We start from the raw sequence: 26,464 nt of genomic DNA, 5'->3' as shown, positions 1-26,464 counted from the left end.
CACTTACCTAGCCCTCCTGGTTCCATGGTAAATTAAAAGGCTGCCTTTATGCAATTATGGTCAGAGAAATGAACATTGATCCTGATTGTGGCTTATGACAATTACACTGGAACATAAGGAAGACTGATAATAGCTTTTTTCCCCTTGGCCATTATGGATGATTTATACTCTGTTCAGTACTGATAACCGTTCATAATTATGAACTGCATTAAAAAAAGCCAAGTGCCAAGGCTCTTAGAGTTATGCTGCAGGTCTGATACAAATCATTTCTGATTAACTATCTTGTCTATAATGTCAGCTATAATGTGCTTTAAAAAATAAAAATCAGATAAAAAAAGTAGGAAAGTTTGGAAGTTTGAAACCATACGTGGCCTCATTAGCAAATCAGAGTCCAAATGTCCTCAGGATTGCCTGCCCCATTTACCATTCAGCCGTGTTATGGTCCAGTTCTTCCTCACCGCAGATGGCACACTTGGCAGCTCGAAGACAAAGGGCCCAACGTTTGGATCGATGTCAGCATCTGCGGCTGTTATGTTGATGACATTCAGGTTCGGCTTTTCACAGATCTGTGCTTCCTTTGGCAGGAGCTCAGGAGCATTATCGTTGATGTCGATTAGGTAGATCTGCAGTGTGCCAGTGCCGCTGGCTGGGGGTATACCTGAGTGGGAGAGGCAGAGCTGAACAAGGACCGATGACCATCACCTGGGAAGCAGTGGGTGCAACAACACCACAGGCCAGCCCCCTCTCTGCCTTCCAATTTTGATAAATCAGGATTTTTCTCCCTCCCTCCTTGGACCTTACTAGGGACATGCTGCACTTTCATGGTCCCTTGCTTTAAGAGGCATTACTAAAACTTCCCCAAGCCTCCTAATGGTGCTGTTTTTTTGCTCCAGCAGAACATGGATGTTCAGCTCTGCAGATTTGTAGCCTACAGCAATGTCTTTAGTCAAATTCTAAAAATACAAGGAGGTGACGCCAGACTGTTAGTGTAAATTTTGGTAACTGTTGCTCTGAAGAGGAAAATAACATCTGAAAAAATAGCTAAAAGGAGGAAGAAGAGGGCTTGAAAGAAAAAAATAAATGGTGTAATCCTTTAGTTAACATTCACTGTGGCACTGGCTAGCCAGTTTGTAAATTAGCAGACTACTACACTGCTTCAAAGAAGGTCCACCTCTACAGCCCATCTCACAGTAAGTCCTAGCTTTAGCGAAAGGTCCTTGCTCAAAGCCTACAGAGTGAGCCAACCATCACCAAACATGTTGGGCTGCTATTAACCCATGGCAGCAACAGTACGTCCCAATATAGGGTTCTTCTGTGATTCTATATTTGTCCCAACCACCGGGGATGCTACAGCACAACAGTTTTGGTTCTCCAATCTCTTGCTGGTGAAGAGCCACATTTGGCTGACTGGTGACCAGTTACCCAAAGTAAGGCCCTCCCTGGCATGAAAGAAGAGCTTTTCCAGAAATGGTGTGGTATTTTTAAATTTTCTCCCCATGCATACATCCAGCAGCTCTGCTCAGGCTTGCCCACTGCCTCCCTTTTCAGGCAGCTTTCCTTCAGCAATTCTTTTTTAAGTTTGTATTTTTAACTCTGGCTCTTCTTCCCAGTGCTGGATACAAAGCTACACGAACCATCCCCTCGCTAGACTTTCAAACATTGCTTCTGCATCCATGGGCTTTCCTGCCTATATTCTTCTCCTTTCTGCTTCCTTTTTTTAAGGGAGCCTTGAAAACTCTGAAGGAGCCCTGGAAATCCTTCTTTCATGATTCCTACATTAGCTCTTCACTCATTGATCTCACCCTTTCATCTTGTAAGCACTGGGTAGGTCTCCCTCTAAAACAATGTCTTTGATCAGCCTTGAAAGTTTCTGGAGAGACAGACAGCTCACCAGGATACCGGGGCTGAACAAGAAAAGAGACTTCTGGGACCAAGAAAAGTGATTGCGCTATTTTCATGTTGCCTAGAGTATCTTCTGGGATGAATGCAAGGCCCCCACACATCCACAGCTTCTGAGATAGTTTGAAAGCAAACTAGCAGTCCTGAGAAACTCTAACTTGCATGTGGCTGAAATACCCTGCAATCTCTTCACATACAAATGCAGTTTTGTGTGAGTATCTGGGTATCACTGTGTTCAGGTTCTGGGTATTTTTGGCTCTTTGTGTTCCTGAGTGCAGTTCTGGGCCAGGCTCAGGAAAAATAAAAATTAAAAAAATAAATAAATTATGTCCAATTATTGCAAACCAAGTAACATTTTGCATAATTTCAGCTGTTATGTGGAGAGAGCAAAGGTGTGGACAGAGCAGGTACTGATGTATTACAAGGGATCCTTGGACTTTATGCCTAAGAGATGTAAACTAGCACAATGCTACTGGCTTCAGTGGAGAAATTGGTTCATTGCCTGGAATTAAGATTGAAATAGTAACAAGAATATTTTTTTTTTTTTAAAAAGGGAACATACCACTCCTACCTCTACACTTAACTGCTGTATTCCAGGGAGTATTTGGCTAAACTGCTTATCACGCACTGAAAATAGCAAAAAGAACTTGAGGAAACAAGATGCTTCTGCTGCAAGAAAGAAAGAAAAATCCCCACCAAAACACTCAAACCAAAGCCTTTCTTTGATGGGTACATGATGCCGGAGAAGCTAGAACTTGGGAGAGATGTAAAAACGGTCTATTAGTCTAGATGAAACTTTTGCTGTTATCCTAAGCACTCCAGACAGAATTTTAAATAAGGTGTTGCTTTATGTGCATTTTAACAGTTGCAATATACCAGTGATAGATTAATTTTTCAGAATAAGACATTTATCTAGGTCTTCACTTTCTGAGCTGCTGAATGATGGATGTGGAGGTGCTGATGTTGAGATGCATCAGCACCAAATCCAGGGAAAGGGGTTAACTCCACATCCCCTTGTACTAAATGCTCTGGCTTTGCAAGGTCAGATGCTGAGTTTTAATTTGATGGGTTCAAGCTCTACCACTGCTTTTGTGTATAGCCTCAGCCAACTCATTTGATCCATTTTGCCCTGGGAATCTTGCAGACAAACGCTGCCAGAACTCATGGGGCTATTTTGGGTTTCACTGCCCCAGCTGCCTTCACAGGGAAGAAGGTTAGGATGGGCCCACACCAGCCCTACCACTGATGGCACCAAGGTGGAGTAAAATTTGCTGCTTGGTACTGCTGCTTAGCACCCAAACTCTTCTATGACTTTGCCTTGCCCCTGTGACTCAGGATGCAATTAAGTTGGAAAATCCTAACCACCAAAGATTTTGTTAGCCCTGAAAGCATCCCCATATCTACTTATAGCAGACACAGCATCCACCAGCCTGAGGGATGGCAACAGCTAACACAGAAACCAGCCTGAAGCACCTACAGGGTATGAACAACACACTTAGGTGCCCACAGCCAAGCCTAGACTTAATTCTGTTGCTGAAGCATAACTCAGGTTCGGTTTGAGCACCCAGCACCCTGAGGGGAAAGGCGAGGGTGGGAGAGGGGGAAGAAAGCCTTCTGCTTGCCCAGGGAAGCTACTGCAGCAGCAATGGACTGCTTGCCCTCGAGTGAGGCCAGCACTGAGGTTCACAGTGCTAATTTGGCCAAAAGTGCTGTGTGATCTTTAATGAGTAGAGAAGATCAAGCCTTAAGTTCTCCGTGAGAAGATCTGTATTGGTCTCAGTGACTTTGATAATAAAGTACACCAGCATCCAGATGCTCTGATGATGGCTGGACATTTCAGAAATGGTAACAGACAGAGAGAGGCTAGCACTGATGACAGACAGACACCTTTCATGAAAGCCATAGCAGTTCAATGGATTGGCTTATTTTTAATACCCTCCTGCCATCCCCTGCAATTATTTCTGGTTTCCCAGTGGAAGGCTTCCTGAATGCTCTGATCAGTGCCTTTGGGATGATTACCAGGACCAGTGTGTTCAACAGCCCTTGGAGATCACATCCCTTTGATATTTTTTTAAGTTCAGGCTACACCACTACACTGAACTCCCCAAATCGATTTTCCATTTGCCCTCCCTTTCCCTTAATAACACTCTCTGTATACTGTGCACATTTAATTTACTCCAGCAATTTCCCGTCCCACTTTCACATTTTTGACCATAAAAACCTGGGGAAAAGATAACTTATACTGACAACTCTGTCAGGGCATCATTTCTCTTAATGCATCACATTAGAGTCTTATTGAAGCATGAACAATGTGAAGCCTGGGCTCACCGTTGTCAGCCGCCAAGAATGTGGCCTCGTAGACATTATTCTTAATGTAGTCTGACTCTCGATCAAGGACAGCAGCGGTAGTGATCTGACCATTTGTGGCATTAATGTTCAGCCAGTTTGCAGGATCTGACAGCTTAGAGTATCTACAGAGAAAGGAAATAAATACATGGCAGTCTTTTCACTGACATATCCTTAATATTGCTTGAAATAAGGTTTTTCTGGACTCCTGACCCATGATTCAAAGGACCTTTAGATAACTGGTTTTGTTGACAAACAAAATGCTAATTGAGTATCCGGTTTTTGACCTCCACAATTATTCAATTTTTCTATTTCTTTCATTTTAAAGGTTTTCCTTTCTGCTAAGTGCCACTTACACGCCAGCTTCCTCCTACTGGGAGTGGATGTAGCCTGAGGACTCTGCAGCCAAGAAGAAATGGGGTCTGCAATGACCACTGCATATGTTTGCCTGAGTTAGAGGACAGATTCTTGCTCTATATTGCTCTTCATAAAGTAGCTTGTGCTCTAAATCCATGGACATTCCTGTTTTCTGCTGCTTACAAATAAACAACAGGTTGGGAAATAGCACGTGGGAAGAACGGCAGTTTTCAGATGTGTTAAACACTGTTTTGGCCACGCCACTCCTTTGTATCAGAATCACATCCTCAGGAGTATAACAGGAACTCACAGCTCTATTAAGGCATGGACCAAAGGCTGAAGCCTCTCCTGAAGTATTTTATATGGCTTTGATACAGCGGGTGAGGTGGTGCTATGCACAAGGGACGTTTGCAGAGAACAGCAACAAGGAGATGGCTGGAAGGGCCAAGGGGCACATTTGTAAGAGTGCTCCCCATGGGCAGCAACGTGGGGCTGTGAGCAGGAATAGATGCATGAGGACAGAGCCCTTATTTGACACCAGTGATCTCAGGATCAACAAAGTCCAAAAGCACAAGGAGAAGCCTTCTGTGGGACCAGGGAGTAGAGACAATCTAGTTTCTGGACCAACATGTTCTGTTTACCTTTCTCACTTGCTTTTTTGCTTCCATTTTCTTCCTTGCTTTGGATTTCTACCTCTGTTTTATAAGGCTTGAGTTGAGATGGACACTTATCACCTGTGGTTCAACTGGAAGCTAATAAATGGCCAAGCTATAAATCACTGAAATAAGCACACGAAAGATGAGCTTATTTTATGAGTAACTCAGACCTGCTGATGGTTTGATATTATTTTTTTTGTCTTTATATATGCAAGCAGGAGAACCTCCAGCTGCTGGTGAGTAACCATTTCCAGAAATGGGCCGTTTGAAGCTGAAACTCAAAGTGAAACTTGAGCTGTGTGAATCCATGTGAGCAGGAAAGCAACAGCACAGCTGCACAAGCCCCTGCCAAAGGAAAGAATTACATTTCATGGAGCTAGACTCTTTGGGATGTTTTCATTTCTTTTTAATATCATTGCTGTAAGTCTCTTGCCCTTTCACTGCTAAATGACCAGGGATCCAGTTTCAAAGCTGGCTTTGTGAATGCATCTGTGGCTAATGAGGATAACTTGAGGTGTGACATTGGCCATGCCAAGCTGTGCCTTACTGGAGATGCTCCTGCTTCCTTACCTTGTATTTGTAAAAACTCCACTTTATCAAAGACTGTTTAAAGCACAGCTCTGAAAACAGTGTGCAAGGCTATAACAGCTGGACCAGCTCTCTGAGAACTGCTCACCATGGATCCATAGGATTAGCTTTTAGGGTATCTTTTTTTCCCTAATTTACCAGTGCCAATGATGAAGGAAAAACAAAGTACCTTTGGATAGCTACAGGACCCTAGCAGCATCGTGCTGCCTCTTGCAAAGCCTTGGCATCAGGCTGCCCTGATGAAAAGAGGGTAAGAGAGACTGTGCTTTTGTTTGGAAACAAAGCACTCCTGGATTCACAAAACATGTGTCCTGGGAGCACTGCGAAAAATCAGCTCAAGTAATTTGCTGTTCGTATTTACAGCAAGTCTTACAAGAGCCTGCACAGGCACTGTGCGATCCCAGGAAGGGCTCAGCAGAGCCAGTCCTACCCCCTGAAATGGTGGATGCTTGTTTGGGGTTACAGACTGACCACCTCTGGATCAGGGGAGCATTCAGCCAGAAAGAAACTGCTCTCTCCTGTGAAGAACCAGACTTCCTATGGACATCAGGGAAATAAAGACTCTTCAAAGGGCAATATTTCAAGAATAAAAGGAAAACTGGCTTGTTAGTTAGGAGGGTCTCTCTCCTTAGAAGTCGCAATACCTGTCTAAAGACAACAAGATGAGGCAGTGAATAAACAATCATTTTCTAGACCAGGCAGTGCAGTGGCAGGTGAAATATTTCAAACTCTTCCTGACACAAAATGTCACAACTGATGTAGGTTTAAGAGGCCTCTGCTGTGGTCACATAGTATGCTCACACTGTGCTTTTAAAGCTAGGCTGAAGCTAAAGCCTCCATAAGCAACACCAGACATAATGAAAAATCACAGTCACTGCATCTGGAAATCTAGCCCTAGCCCCTTCTGCGCCTCAGTTTCCCCTCCGTAAAACAGAAATAACAAAGCTGTCTTTTCCCATATTGTGTTTATGAAGTGCAAAATCAACATAGGTCAACAATTTTATGACAAAGCCGTGAAAAAACATTTCATAAAATGTAGCCTTGATCCCTGTCTCTGTAATGACACAGGGACCCCTGCTAGTGACTGGTTTCATGGGAAGCTGAGAACTGCCCTTTTGCTATCCAGTAACATGGGATCCCATTCTGCCTGCCCTCCTGGACCAGAGCCTGGCTTTCAGAGGGAGGATCAGATGTTCACCAGCTTGTGGGGTGTTCTGTGAACACTCGACTGGGGCTGCAAGTACCTGCCAGGTATTTAACAGATACCACATCAGTTAGTTCACAAATTCAATTTCAGCTCCTGCTGAAATTCCCCTCGTGTACATGAGCTCCTGTGGCTGGCTGGTCTCCCACCTTACTGCTTGCTGCATGAAGCGATCAGGATCCACAGCGGAAAACGTTGTCAGGACTGTCCCTGTGGGCACCCCTTCCTCCAGTCTGATCAGCTTGTGGTTCGTTGGGAAATACGGCGCTTCGTTGACGTCTGTAACCGAAATGGTGACTCCTGCTGTCGACTGGAAGGACATCTGGATTCCACTGGCCAGGGGAGCTTGGTTTGATACCATCACTGTCAGCATGAAAGCTCTGTTCATCTCGTAATCGACTGCCTAAAACAAACAAACAAGCAAGAATTGAGCCAAGCAGAGAACAAATTCAACCTTCTGGCTGAAAGCTGCAAGATTTAGACGGTGGATGATACCAAAGTCATTGCCTCATCTCATTTCTTTCTGAGCCCAGTTCTTTTGACTGGGTTCAATCCTGTGAGGCTTTGGCCTTCTAGTATTTGGAGGACCAAAGAGTTAAAAACCCACAAAGTTAAAATTGCAGGGAGGATTTGCATTGTGTTTTGCTCCAGTGCTCCATTGTTTCCAGAACAGAAGCTGCCAGTGCTAGTTTAGCACTGGATGAACAAATCCACCGAGGGCTGCCATAAAACCAACAGGCAGAGCCTGGTCAGAGGAACTGGACCAGTACTTAACGGTTCTGTTAGCACTTAAAGCTTCTGACTAAGTAGCCAGGACAGTCTAGGTGGACCCAAGAGTCTGAAGTGCTTTTCCTTTTCCCTCTTAAGTGAGATTATAAGCAAAGGTTGAGCTGCAAGGAGCAATGCTTGGTCCTGCTGCTCAGGTGGCCCCTCCAGTGGGACCTCTTGTCCTTTTGCCTTGTGATCTCTGGAGGTTGCCTGCATGCTTGCACACTTGTTGGGTGGCTACAGATCTCTTTCAAAATGCACATAAAGGTGATGTGCCTTAGGAGCCAGGAGGAGTGAAAAGCCTTTGCTGGCACGACTGACTGAACTGCAGTATAATAATAATTTCTAACCCATCCCACTAATTATTGTGAGGGAAGTCACTAATCATCTGCCAGGGATGCTTGAGTTATGCGGGATCACACCTCTGCTTCTTAAAAAATGCTTTGCTGTAATTTATGAATTTAGAAGCGTAACATCTCCTCAGTGCTGAGTCTGCAAGGCGTACCCTCACTGGTGTAAAACGCCATAGCTACACTGACTTTGGTAATGCTATCCTGATTTACATCAGCAAGAGCTGGCTTCCCTGTTCTGTTTAAAATACAGTATTGTCAGGAGAGAAATCAAATCATAGGAGGCTACAAGAGAGAAACAAATTTCAGGGGCAAAAGGTAAAACAGTGGAATCTCTATTCAATTGAAGTGCAAATGCTCCTATTGCTAAACGGTTTCCTGACAGGCAGGGCCAACATTTAATAAATAAAAGGAAGCATAAAGATTCCCAATACACCCACCAGCACTGACTCATGGACTTCAACCGCATTCAGAAAAGATGCATGGTAAAAGTTCCCATTTAAACACTATTCACGGCCTTGAAACAATTTGACTAACACATTTCCTCAATGTCTTTCAAGCGCCTCTAATTTATATTCCCCCATTTTATATATATATATATATATATATATATATATACGTATATATATATATATATTTTTTTTTTTCTGTGTGCTGGCCTGTTTGCTAACGTTGCCCACAGTCTGTACTGAGTCCCTGCAGGGGCTCGGCTGGGGTGGGCTGGGCAGCACCCAGGGGTTGATCCGAGCAGCCTCTTTTGCCTCTTTTCTGGGAAGTCCCAAACCAGGGATGCAGAAATGCAGCACAGGGACTGGATTGACCCCATAACACCCACCCCACTGACTTGTCATGGAGGCATCTGTACCCCATGGTGGCCTGTGGTGGCCCAGTGTCTGACACTTGTCTGCACGGGACAGTCCATCTGCCTCCCTCCCAGCTGCGCCCAGTAGGGTCCCGTTTCACATCTTTTCTTTTCTCTGCAACATTTGCCTGCAATTCCCCTCCCTCACGCCCATCTCCTATCCAGATGCAGCAGAGTCAAGCCGAGGGCTTGCCACGTGTCTTCCTTTACTCAAGGTACTTTTAACTAAAGGGAACAAATTTGCCTTATGTTATTGTTGAAGCAAATAATAACTGAAGCTTTGGAAGCATCTCCATTATAAATTCACAGCTCTGATCCATGCAGAGTTTATAATAACATTTTACTCAGCTGGCTGCCACAGGGCAGCCACTGCTGCTCTTGGAGATTGTTTCCAGACTCTGCGATGTCTCAGCTGTGTGCGAAGTTACTCTCTCCTTGATCAAGGCTTTCTTTGAAGATTAGGGTCTTGCACAGATATGGAAATGGTTTAGAAAAGGCATGAACAGAAAAAGGAAATGCTATGCTTTCAGTGATTGGGCTAGAGCAGCAGATGAGGTTTTGCTGAGAGAAGCTGCAAAATGGCCATCATGAGCGTCGTGTGAACTCCAAAGGGCTTCTTGGTCTGGAAGTATTTCTGGCCCCAAACTGCTGCTAGAGGAGTGGGTTTCTCCACAACATGCCCTTCTCTGCACTGTGTCTGCCACTGCTGCAGCCTAGACATAAACCCTTTTGCTTGCAGTTGTGGGAACTGTGTTGTTACCTGTGTTTTCAGCCTATACCAGGGATGAAAACAGCAAGAGACTGCTCCCATGCCACGAAGAACAAGCTCTGGCTGGCCACCCAGTTTGGTGTGCATACATTCCCCTAACCTTTAAGCATATTCACTTATTAACGGAGAACAAAATATTTCAAAGAAGAAGGTGGAATCCTAAGAGTCTTCCCTTCTTCACCATGAAAATTTAATCACAAGCATTTTCACTTATTCTTCTTGCTGAAAATACACCAAAAAACCTCTCAGTTTGATAAGGGGAAGAAACTCCGGGCAGCCAGGGGGATAAGGTGAGGGTATACAGTAAAGACATTCAACGCAATTTCAAGCTCTGAGCTCAGCTTGACAAGATGGGATTTTCGGGTGGTTCTCTGCATTGTGATCACTGTGGGTTACACAGCAGTGGAAAGTCAACACCAGCATCAGTGGTGCCTTGACAAATCTGCCCGGCTTTCTGCTTGCAAGTTCTGAATAAGGGACGGTTCATTATGCAAAAGTTCTTGTGTGGCAGCGATGATCTTGTAAATCCCCTGTTCTTCACTTTGATGTGGCTTTAAACTGCAGTTGTGACACTTTACTAGATTAAGTCTAAGGAGTCCTCCCCTGCTTTCAGTCATAGTGTTGGCATTTTGATTTCAAACTGGCTGCTGATGTCAACAAAAGTTAAATTGTTCCATTTTACTTTGTTGAATGTTTTCTGTTTAAGCAGAAAATACATACATATGGATAAGTGCATACTTAGATGTATAAATGCATCCATACACATGCATGTCCAGAAATACTGCTAGGCCTGAAGATGTTTTATAACGTTGCATCAGATAAGGCTGTCAAATGTCATTACAGAGCAATAAAGAGTGATAAATACAGGAACCCTGCTGAAATATCATCTAGCAGGTAAGATGATGTCTTCCTTAAAGTTTCAGCAAAGTGGCATCTGCAGACACACACACATAGCCTAGGGGCCAGGGAGCAGGACAAACACACAAGCTCACACGTTCCCACCAGTGTAACCTCACTGGCATTTCCCTGGTGTCATTTTTTCTCATATCCAAACTGTAAGAAATAAGAATGACTGCAACTTATTAGCCACAAGGGAGTGGGGCTCTTTTTTTCAACACGAAGGTATTCTTTGATCAGCTTGCTCTCTAAACACCAGCGTTCCATCCTAAGTAGTTGATTACAACTTCTTGTTAGATAAGGCCAGGCCTGTCAGAAGATAAAGGCTTTGTCCATCCCAGCATGTATTATCCATTTCGGGAGCAGTGCACGGCACATGCAGTGCAAGGCCCTACTGATCACAGCAGCCTATTCATGATGCCTTCACTTTCTTGGTAGTCAGTGGGAGCATCCATAGGCATCTTATCTGGGAAGAGATTCAGGGAATGCTGAATGAACCTGGTTAGTTTCTGACTGCGTGTAATTACTGCAGAAGCATTCATTGCCTGGGCAGCTGGTCTCAGTAACCGAGTGGGGAGCAAACTCTCAAATGATGATAAAGGCATGTTCTCTGGAGGCAAGAAAAGAAACTGAATTTGATACTTGTGGAAATACCTGGAGGGTCTGTGATCTCCTAATGTGGAAGGCAATGGATGGAGGAAAGAAGGGGTAGAGAATACTTACAGTCTTATTTCTCAGAGCCTTTGGACAAGATCCTCTGATGATCTAACGTGTGGAGCAGCCTTCACTGAGGATGTGGTCCACACTGTGTGTTTATTGCTTGATACTAGGAAAGGAACATTTCTCCAGCTTTTTATTTATTTATTTTTTTTTCTGAATAGCTCAGAGGAAAATCTTCTCTCTTCTTCCCTTCTGTTACCAAGAAATTCTCTCCTTCTGAAATGCCTTCTGTACTCCCTGCAGATCAGGTGGCCGATCCCCTACAGTGAAGTGCTACCCACTGCTTCACAGGTAGCTGGCAAATTTCTGGCTCAGAAAGGAGAATCACAGCTTCTGCCTCGAACTGCCAAGCAGGGCAGGACTGGACAGTCCAGGCACCAGTCCTACTTCCAGAGCTCAAAAAGGAGCAGGTCAGGCGCTGATGCTGGCAGTTGCCTTTGGCACGTGAGAGTTTATGAAGGCTTATGGTGGGAGAAACCCAGAATCACTGGCATAGCTCAAAACAAAAATATTCAGGACAACTGCACAGAGAGAGTGGGTAAACAACAGCTTGAAGCATTTGTACTCCCAGGTAGGGAAGGCATGAAATAACAGCAGGCCTCTGGCAGTCCTTTTGGCCTTAGTGAGCTTAAAAGGTGACAAATACATCTTTGCTTTGGCTTCCCACTTACCTTTACGACAGTTACCATGCCTTCGTTGGTGACAGGGTCTGTCCGGATGGTGAAGTGCCCAGAGGGGTCCCCGCTGATGATGCGGTAGATGGCATTCCAGTTGGGGGAGTGAGGCTGGTCCCGGTCCATCACCGTCAAATTTGCAACCACAACCTCCACTCTGTTCTCAGGAACTTCCCCTGAATACTGCAAATAAAAGACAGGAGCGGTCACAGTGGGATCTTTTTGTTGGTCCTCGTGGCTACATCCCCTTAACCAGCACACCAACAAGGATATCAGTCCCATGAAGAGGAACACGGGTGCATGCTGTGAGAAACATGTTCCTTTCTCACCTCTGCTTTGCGTATTGTTTTTCTTTGAATATTTTTCCAAACCTTTTTAATTCTAGCCTCACTTTTTAACCCAAAGGAGAACAAACCTGCTATCACCCAGCCACTGCCCACATTTTAGCAAATGCTTGAAGCAAAACGAAAATGTTCCTGACATTCTCATTAATTTACAGCAATTGGAGAGTTAATTCTCATTAGAGGGTAAAATGGCAGACTAAAATGTGCTGTTTCTATGATGACTATGTCCCTTTAAAACAAGGTATTTTGCCTCACTCAGATTCCCGTCATGGCATTTGCTTTTTCAGCGATTTTATTTCATTTTCTTTCTTTCTTGTACTTGATTTGATTTTTGTCTCATTATTTAAAGTGTTTCTTGTGATTTTGCCACAGCCTTTCCCGGTGCTTAATTCTCTCATTTAGCACTGATTTTCATGGAGCATGTCCAGCTCAGGCATATCCTGATGCATTAGCTGCATTCTTTTCTGCTTTCCAGTCCTTGATTTATCATATGGCTGATCAGGGATCCTGCTCTGCGAATACTTCCAGTGTTTGGGGCTCAGAAGCTGCCAGTAAGACACATTCCCAAATTTTCAAATGTGCTCATCCCTCAACATTGCCTATTATCAGCACTTGCAAATCAACACTCTGATTGACATATGGCAAATTAAACACTGGGGAAACGATGGGAGCGGCTGGCTCTGAGTCTGCAGCTGAAAGCCTGGCCCCAAACTGCAGGAGCAGAGCATTTTGAAAATCTGGCCTTTGGTGTGCACAAATGCCAGGTTATGTAAATGATAATAAATCATTCCTTTGTTAGCACAAGGGTCCCTTTCCAGTACTAACCCATACCCATCCTTTGGAGTCCTTCAGCTATGTGTGCTTATATTTAGTATACATTATTGCACTTCTCCAGGAAAAATACTCAATCTGCCCTATGTTAATGTAGATTTAAATTTGCCCTTTAGTGGTATCTTGAATGGCATTTTGCCCTCTTTTCTGGTATGCGCCTGTCCTAAACAAGTTTTTGTTAGTGAATGCAGATGGCATCTCTTTCCAGCCATGCTGAGTGGTGGGGAAGAACAGTGGGAAGCTGCGAGATAATTCTAGTTCCAGCACATGCTACAGTTCTTCTTGTCTCTTCATTTCCCATGATTTCACGGGTTCTTTACCCATTCTGGTGCCCAATTTGGAATCTCTGCAGCACACAGCTTAAGCAGGGGAAAATTTATATGGAAATTTATCAAAAGCCTTTTGAAAAATCCATTAGATTATGTCAGATGTACACTCCTATTACCATTTTTTTTTCTGAATCCTGCTCAACAGAACTCAAGGAGATTAGTTAAGTAGGATTGTCTCTTACTAAATCCACACTAGTTATTGCCTATTACATGAATTTTATGTTGTATGGCATGCCAGCAACGACAAGTTGATGAGCCTCCGGTCTCTTCTAGGAGATGGCAGCACTGCTAACATCAAGGCATCATATTTGTTGCAATTTCAAAAGATTTTAGTACTTTATGCATCTATATCAAATCTCTGACCTTAGGCCACAGTTCTTTATCCACCACTGCTAGGCTTACACCTTGCAGAACCAAACAGGATTAATTCGTTAAGAGCAAGCTAAAAGCTCTAAGACACTTAAGAGGACCAGAATTGCAGGCTGCTGAACACCTGTAATGAGTTTGAGTCACCTGGAAAAATACCACACAATTGCCACCAGACTTTAGAGAAGCTTTTTGTAAAAGCCATCACAATACCTGTTTTTGGCCTGTAGCAATGTAGTAAAGACATATTTTAAATATAGGAGATATAAAAAAAAATTATAAGTACACAAGGACATCTCAATATAAAGTCTAGAGGAAGATCATAGCCCTCTATAAAGCTTTTCCATTAGTGTAAAGATCAAAATGCTCTGCATATACTGAGGAATCCAGGAGCTGATCCAGTTGCAATACCTACTAGGCATTAGTTAGTTCTTTTAGTTCTATTCAGCGCTAAGGGTAAATATTGTCTATTATGCTTATAAAGCCAAATATTTTTCTGATGACAACAATACCTACTCTAGAATCAAAAGACCCATCCAAAGCTGTGCAGGTCAAGAAGCAAATACCGGGGAGATGCACCACAAAGAAGAGAACAAATTTTTATCATCTATCATCAGCAGCTACTGGGAATCCAAAACGTAACCCATCTTTCCTCCTGCTAACACTCCCCCACTATCATTAGTGTAAGTAAATGCTGTAACATGCATTGTCCACAATTGTCTTTACCGTTAATAAAATTAAGTAATGACATTAAATTACATTTGCTAAAGGAAGGATGGCAGCTCAGAGCTACCCACACTTCTTTAATATCATTCCCTCCCTACCCTGGAGTAATTTAGGATAATGAACAATACCATCTTTCACTGTGCTGCTTTACAGCATTCCCTCTGCTGTAAGTTTTCTTTCATAAGATTACAATTGATTTTAAATAAAGAGAAGCATATCTATTCAAACAAGGTAAAACAATGGGCAACGCAGGAGCTGCTGGAGTAAACACAAGATTGATAAAACACCACTTGACCTATACTTGTAGCATTTACCCGTATTCCCCTGTAATTCATTTGGCTTCACTTTCAATTGTTGCATTTGAAGTCCTTAATTTCCAGAGTGCTTTTTTAAAGACCATTCGCAAGGATTTCTATGGCTGATTGTTACACACTCTGTTTCCCTTCTGAGATAAGAATTTGTTCTGAGCTTGGTGTGCTTTTAAACTCTTAAATTCTGTAGGGTCTTTTTTGTCCCTTTTACCATAAAAGTATATGCTGGCAAAAGTCTCTCTCATTCCTGTAGAGCTGGCCTGTCTGAACTCATGTCTTGCTGAAAAGGTAATAATTCATTCTGATATTCTGGTTGCATCAGATTCTACTAAAATTGTTTAATTCCTGAGTTTGTCTTTTGTCTCATGCAGTGTTTGACAGCACATAAACACGCAGACCAGTATCACTCGGGAAGAGACAGGGATTGATGTGGGGGGACAAATGATGAATTCACACAGTGACTTGACTATGTGCTATAAATCTGGAGCCTGGGTTGTGAAGCCACGCACAGCAGAATAAAACCAATTAGCTCACTGCAGCCACTCCTAGGAAGGTGTTGAATTGAGATGGACGAATACAGCGATAATTCAGGTTTTCTTCTAAAGGGAATTCCTTTTTTTCCAATGTTCATATCTTTTCCTAGCTGTTTTTGATAAAAAGCTGTGAAAGCAATGATTTGTCCATATGAGCAGCTGTGAGAAAGATTTTTTTGTTGTGTTTGCTAATGACGACACAAAATTTGCCATAGGCAGAAGCATGTTATGAAATCTGGATTGCATAGAAGCATAGAGTGTTTTGTCACCTATAGCTATGGATTCACTTAGAAGAATAGGGGCATCTTCATTCTCATATAAGATCCTGAACCCTTTCCTGGACAGCTAAAATTACCACAAAGTGTTACTTCTTTCTGGGTCCCCTGGGTAGAGAGAAGCCCAAATGAGAGGGCACAAGCACACGTGGGCATGTGGCATGGGGTGTCCATCTCTTACTGCCTTCTGCTGCTGGGCCACCCCATAACACAGCAAACCCTGGGGACCTGAGGGACCTTCACAAGGTGCAGCTGGGGAACTCAATGCCCAGAGCTGCATGCCAGGCTGCATTTGCCTACATAAACTGTGATATACTCCCATTGAAGTGTTGGCTTGTGAGCCAAATGTTTACCTTTTCCACATGATATTTAACAAAGATGCTTGAATAGCACGCAAATTAATAAGCCACTGCAGTCTGGTTGCAGCAATCTGTGTAAAATGGAAAAAAAGGCGAAAATCTCCTAATAAATCATTAATTGTGATGTGCCTGCCCAGCTGCAGCACGGAAACAAGCAAATGCCAACCTAATTGATTGCTTCTTATTCCATCTTTATAGGCCTGCATTTTTTATTGTGGGGGTTGAATAAGCCCAGAGGTGTAAAAAACCTCTAGATTGTACTCTGTGTATCTGCCAACTTGATATTTAGATCAATAATCCTCTTTTTTTTTTTTTTTTTTTCCCCTACTCCTACTACTGGTAATTTAGCTTTTCTTCCTAGATGCCTAATTGCTGTTTTCTTAAGCCTTGCTATCAATTCTCTGACCTTTAATTTCCAATATTGTTTGCTGTATGGATGACTGTACTAGGTCTGCAAGTTATCCTGCCCAATCTACGCTGCACAGTCGCATTGGGCTATCAGTTTCCGTGACAGCAATACACTGAACTCCAGGTTCTTGCTCCACCTTGGCCACAGTGCAACAGAGGCAACAAATGCATTTGAAACTCTGTATTCTGAAAAAATTGATCCGATACATACAGTCGACCGTACTTTGCATGCAAATTGATTTTAAAATGCAAATTTCTTAATCACATTTCATTAAAGAACTACTCTTGTGTGCTCGTGAACGATGATCGTCTTCTAAGTACCGAAGTCTGCATGGTTTTCTGAAACAGCCCAGTGTCCGGCTCTGCATTTCGGAGGCAGCAAGCCCCTGTGTTTGCTGTTGATTTTTTCAGGTTCATGCCCACAGCAGACCCTGCACCGCAACATCCCTGGTTCAACTCCATGCTCATTTGGGTCTACTCCACAGTCAATCCACGCACACATAGATAACTTCAGATGAGTTAAATGCCATGTGGCAAATGTTTCTCCAACCGTTATCTATAAAGCCCAACGTGCTCCTGCCAGCTCGCAGTTTTGCTCCACTGGTATGAAGCCCAGCTGTCACAGAGCTCAATCAGAAATGAACTGCCGAGGCTGTAGGCACTGGCTTGTCATGGTCTGGCAGGAGTCAGCCTCATCCAGCCAAGGGCATGACAACCAGCTCACCAACTTTTGGAAGTTCTGCCTTCATTTTCAGCAGTTCATGCCACTAAAATGCCCCCCATGCCAGTAAGGAGCTCTCCAACCTGGGGGAAAGGCTCTGCACATGGTGTGGTAGGGCCAGGCTTGTTTACCAAAAGGTTCTACAAGAACACTGGATGACAGATCTTAAAAAAGAAGAACAAAAAGAGTTAGAAACACAAAAGTGAGCCCTAAACTTCACACTTCTAATGTGATCCTATGATGGGGTGCAGACAGCATCCACTTGGTGCCTGTAGCTGACAACAACCACTGGCTTTGGGCTTTTTCTTTAAAGGTGTTATTTTTTCGAAATCATGAGTAATGACTAATTTTGAATTAAATTACAAGATTTACTCTTTAAATATGAAGACAATGCAATAACAGAGGAGAAGAAAGCAATATCCTTTCTTTCAGAAGCAGCAGATGAAAACCCTCTCATTTCATGCATCTCCGGCATGGGGAAGGAACGTGCAGGTCTAGCTTTCACCTTGGTTCAAAGACTCTTCGAGTACATGCCAGGAGTTCAGAGACAAGAGCACGCAATAGTAAAAGGATATTAAAAAAAAAAAAAAGTTCGCATGTCTGACAATGAGCACTAATTTTCTTCATTATCAGATGTTACATTCTTGTGACAGTCTGAAAAGATGCCAGAGAAATGATGACACAAGACACTACTCTGCTGCAAGATAGCCATTTCCAGATAAATATATCTTATGGAATGAGGCTCAAAGTTTGCATAGAAATTTAGATATTTTATAAAAATGCATTACAACACAAAGGAGCTTTTTACAACATTCTTATGAAAGGTTTAAAAAGAGATTAAAATTAAGTCCTTGGAAAGGCATATAGCCTTGTCAAGGAAAAAAAAAAAAGTACATTAACCCCGTGTAGGAAAGTTGTACTTTATCTGTATTTCAAAGGCTATAAAGAACCACTTTAATCAACCTACTTGACTTTGGGGACTTGCATGTCTCACTGAAACTCATGAAATCTGGCATAGTGTGGTTTCCAGAACACAAAAGCCTTTAATCTGTAACCCAGCACTCTTGTACATTCAAATCCTGATACTATCTCCTTGTTAGGAAGAAAAATTGTGAATTTATCCAAAATGGGATCTCAACTCATCTAAATGATGTAGCCTTTGCAACAGTGACCTTTAACAATGGTTATACTCAACCATAAAAGATTTTATCATCTCAGGAGCCAATGGAAACAGTATATGTTAAAATTCTGATCTGATAGCACAGCCTTTTATTTTCAAGTTTTAGACAAGAATCCTTTGAACATTTAATTTGCTTTCTTGCCTAACATACCTTTGTTTCTTGCCTACAGAATGAACAGTAAGAAAAGGTAGCTGATACCTTTCTGCAGACTATTTGATTGTCAGGTGTAATTAGCAATGCTATCTTTTAAATAAAGGCATAGATTTTAAAGCAGCTGGAACTGCCTACAAAAGGCGCATTCTTAAAGAAATGCATGCATTCATATAATAAAACATTTTTGCACAGATACATCAGTGCTTTACAACAGCTGGCAGCCCTATGCTTCCCTTTAGCAACAGCATTGTAGGCTAAGTGAGTTGCCCTTGTCTCACGAGTCCTAAATCTGGTGCTGGAGTGCCTGCACTGGGTTGGGATCCTGAGAACATTGTGAAATCATGTGCTACTTGACAAGTCCATTCGGTCAGCCCAGATCAGTCTTTTGGTCTCCCCATTGTGTTGTGTCGTAGCTCTGTGATACCTATTGAGCTATGGAGAAACTTCAAGATAGGAGGGCTGGCAGTGAACCCTGTGAATGGTGGGCACCATGTGGGGGATGAGCTGGATAACCAGCACTGCTCTTCCCCAGTCTCTGCAACGTGTTGGCTTCAATGGAGGAACCTGAACATACTTCAGATGTATGAGAAGAGACTTACAGCCACACAGGGCTAGCCAGCGTGCTCAACTCCCTGTGCTTGCAGTTAGGCATGTAACTATGAACACTTCTGAAGTGACCTGATGGTCATTTGTGTCCAAATTTCTTGCCTGTGTAAGTTCTGTAAAATAAAAAATTTCCTTAAAAGCAAGTGAAATTGTTTAATCTGTAGAAATGTCAGGTCTCAAATGTCTTTCTCTTTCTTCAAAGCCCAAAGCAGAAAATAACTGCACTGTTTTGAACAAAACCTTGAAAATGCATTTTTCCCAATTTACATGTGAACCAGACTGACAAAAATGGCGTGACAGCATTAAGCTCCTAAGTGAGCAAAATGTACTTCACAGGCCTGACCTGTATTTTTTGGTGAAATGTGTATAGAAGAGAATGTTTTAATTCAGGGCCTTTTAATGAAGTTTCATAAAGAAAGGCCTTAAGCTGATAAATCTGGTTTAGGATTTTCTTATTAACTGCCCACTTCATAATAAAATAATGAGTTTTTAATTTAATTTTTTTTAAATTAAATTTAATTTTTTCAAATTTTAGGGCATATAAAAGCTGCTCTTGTGCCTTTGGGATCTGAAGATGGATAGTCGGGAGAGAGAGAATTTTGAGAGTACTGAAACTGAATTTTTTATGCACACCATAATCCTGGTATTGAGATTTTTAACAAGTTTCCTGTGTAGCACAGCTCAGCCAGACTGCATGATGACTTCAGCTCAAACCTTCTCCGCGTTACAATTGAAATCTCTGTTGTTTCCAGATTAGTCTCAGAATTAGCATACCAAGGATTTTTTTATTTTATTTTATTTTTTTTTAATTTTTACTTTTTAATGACTAGTGTTGAACTCCACAATCAGGTGCTGCAAAACCCACAAGAGCTGGTCATAAACAAGGTTCCTGATCAGACACAGCATCCTTGTAGGAGACAGGCATGGAAGAATGGGTTTTATTTTAGAAGTGCTACTACTCTGGTTTAAAGTTGTGACTTCCTCAGCTGATGCCATGATGGTCTTTATATTATTACTGCTGAGTGAAATGTAAAGGCACTGCCTATCAGTGGGGCTGAGAGCTTCTGCTTGCAGGGAGATTTGTGGGTCCCCCGTCTGCACCCCTGTGCTGTGCTTTCTAGGGAAAGGTGGCCAGGAGGGGAGGATGCGCTATGCTCTGGTCAGCCCTGTGGTCTGGAAGGCAGCAGGTCGGAGCACACCCTGAAATGCACCATCTCTGTGCTGCAGGGGTTGCTGAAGGGTCCCCACAGTTTGCAGACAAGAGCAGACAGATGCAGCAGCAGCACAGCCCCCGAGTCGCTAAAATCAGGCAGAAACAACAGAAAAATGCATGCCCGCCTGCTTAAAGTAATTCAGAGCACAGAATGAAAACTAAATTAAATGCTGTGCAATTCATCAGACTTGCTATGAGAAAGAGACTTCTTGCTGGAAAAGAAGGGAGAGCTACAGGGAAGTCAAAGTGTGTGTAACAGAGAAAAGGAAAGCAGTGAGAAATGGGAGGGTGGTGGGTCCTTGTAAAATTAGGAAGGAAAACATTGTTTCTTCTCTGTTATTTTTTTGGCAATTAAAACATTCCTGCACAAAGCAGGAACAGTTTGAAAAACTCCATGATGCTCAAAAAACTGTGGGAAATCTTTCAAACTTCCTCTCTGTTTTTAATTCTCGCTGCAGTCTGTGTTCTGACCCTTTCTTCTACGGCTGGAAAGTGTTAAGGCATCCTGGACAGTTAGAAATATTTGATAAGAGAAAAGTCACAGCACTGCCAAATCCTGTGCTAAATCTCTCTCTTTTTTTTTTTTTTTTCTTTTTTTTTTTTTGTATGTCACTAAAGATTTCAGAACCAAAACGTGCTTAATGAAATTCCAGATACATATCCTCTTAAAATGACACCCCTTGGAAGCAACTGTTTTTAAGGCAACAGAACACTGAGGAATTAAAAACCTGCCGACCCAAACAAGTTAGCAACTCCAGAAGGGGATTTATTTTAGCTCCTCGCAATGACGGAGTTACAAAACACGTTTAAATTTCTCAGACCTGCATCAGTGCCTGCGACGGTGTGTGCTTTTAAGATAATGAAATAATCCATTTCCAACGGGTATTTGCCTGGGACACCTGGCAGACACGGAGGTGTACTTGGCAGGGCTGGCTGCACGTCCTGCCTGACCAGGACCCCTGGAGCTGGCTGGCTGCACTCGGGCAGCCAAATTGTGCCCTCTGATTCCAGGGATGGGCTCAGGAAGAGAATTAGGATTTGGGTATTCATCCAAAAACAGAAAGAGGTACAGAGTCTATGAAAGATCCTTCCGATCTGAGAAAGATGTTTCAGATAGATTTTAGAGAAAAAAAATTGCTGGTACAGGTAGATATGGGAGCATTAATGTCTGATTTTCTCCTTGAGGTTTAGCTTGACTGATGCATGGGAATGGTCTCTAATCAACGTGTACCTACCAGGCAGTGGAGAGCACAGGGATTTCCATCACAGCACAGCACAGAGCAGGAAGGGTGGGTGATTTTCTGCAGAGATGTCGCTTGACCCTGTGGATTATGTCATGCACGTAATGCCTGGTACAGAAAGCATGGCCTGGGGGTGCGGTCTCCACCCTTCTGCTCCAGACCCCACACACATTAAACAGGGAGGGAGAAGGAGGAGAGAAGTGACGGCAGAATGAGACACCCCACCAGGAGATACAGCTCTGCCAGGTGCTGCAAATGAAGGGGCTCATGACAGATGGGTGACGGGAAGGGAGAACTGATGTGTGGTGTCACACCGCATGGTTGGGGGTGCTGTTGCCAGCGTACAGCTCCTGCCTGTGTTTTGACAACATTAACCTGACCATACGAAGCAGCAAAACAGCAGGCAGGAGGCTCAAACATCCAAACAAATTATTACATATTACCATGCTGCTGCTGATGGATATGCATGCGCTGCTCTTCCCATTAACAACAGCTTCCTACAAGAACCACAAGGAAAGGAGAGTGAAGAGCCATACATTACAGGTGGGAATATATTTACGAGGTATGTAGGCACAGAGACTGTGCCGTAATTTCTGGATTTTGACCACTTACGTGCTGGGGAGCAAAAAATGAGCAGCGCCGTGGGCTCAGCCCCCTGGTGCTGCTGTAGCTGTAATTGGCTGAGATTGTGCTCTCTTGTACAGAGAGCAGAAGTGGCATTATTCTTGATTTTACACCAAGCAGTACATGTGTCCAATTTGAGAGAGACCAATAGAGCGTTTTTTTAATATTCCTTTTTTTTTTTTTTTTTGACAGAAAATTGAAATCTGTAATGAAACTATCGTCCCCATTTTTTAACTCACTGGTCGTTGGCAATTTAAACTCCAAGGTCTGAAAAATTCATTACTACTAACTTCCATCAAGGGTGTTCCTGAAACCAAAATTACTTAATCAACTCAATTTAGCTTCTTGTGTAGACCTAATTCAGAAAAACTTTATCTTCTTGAATTGTTATTGCAATTAATTTCCCCCCCTTCTTTTTCTGCAGCAGACGACATTTCAGTAATTAGATATTTTATAAAAATGAGTTATTCATTCAGGGTAGCTTCACTTTTATATTTGATTAATCATATTACCACTGAGGTCTGGGGCTTGTCTCCAAGGAAAGTTTAATGACCTCATTTTAATCCTTCTTTTAACCACCAGGCAGGTATCAATGAAGAGAAATAAAATTATATTCTTTTTTCTTTTTCCTTTTTCTTTCTTTCTTTCTTCTTCTTTTTTTTTTTTTTTTCAATCTTAAGATTACATTGGATGTTTTTTTCTGTGTGACTGACCCATTTACAAGGAAGAATCTATCTGATTTCAGTCAGATTCAGGACAGAATCAGGCTAAACAGAGCCTTGAACTATGCCTTAAGAACTAATGCTCAGTGTAATGGAGAGGAACCAGAACTGTTTCACCAAATGGCAGTTGGTTTCAAGTACTGTAGATGATTAATCTGGTGATAATTTGAAAATGAATGTACTGAAAGGAAATAAACAAAACAGAAGCCATTGTAAATTTAGGTTTTGATTAATGGCGTCTATTAGTTAGAGACTTCTATCAAGGAGACCACGTTCTTTTAATAAATGCATATATACCCCCACAATGTAATGGAATAATTCACATAACTGCAATTTATTTGGGAGCAGGGACTTGGGTTTCATTGATGACTGTTCACATTATATCAGCGTCTATCTATGCTTTGAACCTAGCTATGTGTATATTTATCACTGTGTATTTGTATACGTACATCTTTGTACCTATCTATCCATCCTGTAGACTACCCTAAGTAGTCTTAACATTATTTCAATCCCTTCTGTCATATGCTACGCTGATGAAATCACTGAAGAGGCTGATGCTCTTTTCATTAAGACACGGGGAATTACTGTTTTCTCATAAAGTGAGAACTGACTTTCATTATAGATGAAAGGTGAGAAAATAAAGAGCAGAAGTTGAGTATCCACAAGGGGGTATGCAGCATGGTTTGTTTTCCAGAGCAAGGCACTGAAAAGGCCTCCAGGAACCTCAGGAGGGTAGAAGGCACCAGAAGCCCTCTGCCCTAGCACCCCTGGGCCCACCCAAGGGTGCTCAGCCCCAGCAGCCCCAGCTTGCACCTGTGCAGAAATCTGAGCAAGAATGAGGGGTGAGGTTTCAACAGGACAAACTACCAGGTTTCCTGACACCACCCCAAGGAACTGTGCCAAGCTGTAAAACCTGCACCCTGAGGTGAGGCTCTCCTTCGGTCCTTATCAGAGTGAAAACTGTGTGGCCATCACAGCTCCTGGGCGCTGATGGGACGGCTTTGCGGTTTAGGTTGGGACTCATATCCCAAGGCTGGTTGATTCAAAAAGCAGGTCATGCTGTCAGCAATTTTCACCACAGCGTTACTGCTTTCCTGACCAAGGCTAAGCTGCCTGTCTGTGGCAGTGAAGCCTCCAGACGTTAGTGTAGTGAGTCCTGGGTAAGGCTGAGACAAGAATCATAAAATCATAGAATCAGACAGGAAGAAAGAACAATTTTTGTTTTTCTGTTTGTTACTGCTACCTCTTGACCCAACATCCTTATTCTAATTCATTGTTTTATGACAATAAGCAATGGCTTTCATCAGGACTCGAAATGTAATGAGAGGCAGAAAGCCCATTTCAATTTATGAACACCGAATTCTTATTTAGGAGAAGCAAACTGATTTCTAGTTTTTAGACTTCACTGACTATGTATTTAATTGAAATGCACACAGAATTAGGTAGATACTCATGTACTCAAATGCTACTGGGCATATTGGATTCACTTGAATATAATAATTTATTTCAGTTAGAAGATGACAGTTCTATAACAGCCCAAGCTTTACTGTGTAGTTCGGCTGAGCTTTGTTTTGATTGGAAAATAGCAAGCAAACGGCAGTCACCTGGGATTTTCCATGAAAGCACAATTGATTTTTAACAATAAATCCTGTCTGCAGGACCATACTGAACTCCTTTTAGCTGTAAAACAACACAGTCCTGTTAAATTTTCTCACTGTGGTATTAGGTCTTTCCCCTTGCCAGCCATGACCTGTGCTGTTCACCTTGATTTCTGGCTCTTGTGACAACTGCCTCTAAATTATGCCATGGGCATTTTGATGATTTTAAAATACTGTGGCGTGCAGGCTAATCTATATTCAAATGTCACCGAATGGCACAGGTGTAACGACAAGCACTGTGTGAGCTGAAGGGGCAGAGGCACTGGGTCCCTGCCACACTGGCAGCATTAGTCCTTGTGCTGGGAAATTGGTGTGTGGTGCTCAGGATTGAAACCCTTGATCTTTTCCAGATCTGGACATGTTCCCAGGCTGTGGGAGGTAGTTAACTGTCCGAGTCCACTGATTTTCCCTGCATCGGGTATGTTAAGACCTCTCTTTAGGATGCTGCTTGGTCCATTTTGGACCATCCTGGTCTGTTCTTCTTTCCGTGGGAACCTACTGAAATCCCGTTCCTGCTGGATTCTCCCTTCACAGCAGAAGATTAATTTGTGAAACACTAGCATGCATGTAAAAGGGATTTCTCATAATGCTCACATGTACTGAATGCTTCCTGGTACATCTGGCTATAAATGTGCTTAGGAAACCCCAAACCACTAGCAGGCTTACTCGGCTTCCTGTTCTGGTTTCCTGTGGCCGTTTCATATTAGTTCTCCAAACTAGGAGATTTGCATTTTTGCACTGTAGCCATTTGAAAATCAATATTTTTTAGCCTGAATGAAAAACTGAGGGGTTTCTCTGGCACTTGCTATTTCTGAAGTCACTGTTAGAGACAGAGCTCAGCAGGATTCAACTCAGGGAGCTGGAGACCAGGTGAAGCATTTTATCAATTCTTTGCCACTTGAAAAGAAGTCATCACATTTTTACAGCTCAAGTCAGCATTTTCTGCAATATTGGACGGTGTTGCTCTTTCTCTGGTTGATGCATGGTTTTATTTTGTCTTCAGTGTTAACATGAGAAGAAATACACATAGAGGAAGGAATGAGATTTTGGCTTGCTTTTGTTTGCTTTTCCAGAATTTTGGCAAGTTTGCAGAGCAGAACTCTTGTTTAAGACACTGAAAATCTCATCTGAATTATTATATACAAATCTGGTCAAAAGAAAGAAATCTGAGCAGAATCTGGTGCACAGCAGGGTTGCTGAGATAACCACGGGAATGGAAAGCTGTGATGTAAAATGGGTCTTGAGGAGCGTGGCTTGTTTATCATCACAAAATACTGTCCACTGGTGTATCAGGGTGGAGATGGGAGAAAATGGGAAGGAAACATCGAAATGGGAGAAAGAAGAACTATTTACAGTAAAGGACTATGTTAGTGCACCTATGATGTCCTGAGATCCCGCTTCACTTTCAAATTTCAAAGCACTTCCCAGAGTGGGCTCATTAACATTTTCCACAGTGCTCTGAGGATCCAAAATACCTGCAGAGACAGAGGTCAGAAATTTTTGGCAGCGCACTGCCAATAACAGAAGCCCTTTTAACTTGGGACTCTCTCTTTGTCGTTTTGCTCATGAAGCACCGAGCTCACTGCTGACTGATCCCGTCCTGGGTGAGCCGGGTTACCACCTCTGAGATCAGCCTGATCTGACACTTGGTAATTAAATAGCTCCATTAAAAACTGGCAAAGACTGCTTTTCGTGATGCACTTGCAACAAGTGTTTGTTCCTCCACTGATAAGCCAAATCCACTTTGCAAACAGATTAACCTTACCCAGCGAC

The 26,464-nt window shown here is 42.7% G+C and overlaps 1 protein-coding gene across 1 annotated transcript in view; it reads right to left on the bottom strand.

The window, feature by feature from the left end:
• CDH4 (cadherin 4) overlaps nt 1-26,464 on the bottom strand; it is a 453,267-nt gene that overhangs the window by 9,006 nt on the left and 417,797 nt on the right. The window contains exons 9-12 of the mRNA XM_032198199.1: nt 12,088-12,273; nt 7,200-7,453; nt 4,228-4,370; nt 425-658 (exon numbers count right to left, since the gene is read on the bottom strand). Coding sequence (XP_032054090.1) covers nt 425-658; nt 4,228-4,370; nt 7,200-7,453; nt 12,088-12,273 — 817 coding nt within the window. The remainder of the gene's footprint in view (nt 1-424; nt 659-4,227; nt 4,371-7,199; nt 7,454-12,087; nt 12,274-26,464) is intronic.

This window comes from Aythya fuligula, chromosome 16 (genome assembly GCF_009819795.1).
Source record: "Aythya fuligula isolate bAytFul2 chromosome 16, bAytFul2.pri, whole genome shotgun sequence".
NCBI lineage: Eukaryota > Metazoa > Chordata > Aves > Anseriformes > Anatidae > Aythya > Aythya fuligula.
This window is presented reverse-complemented; position numbering and strand designations above follow the sequence as displayed.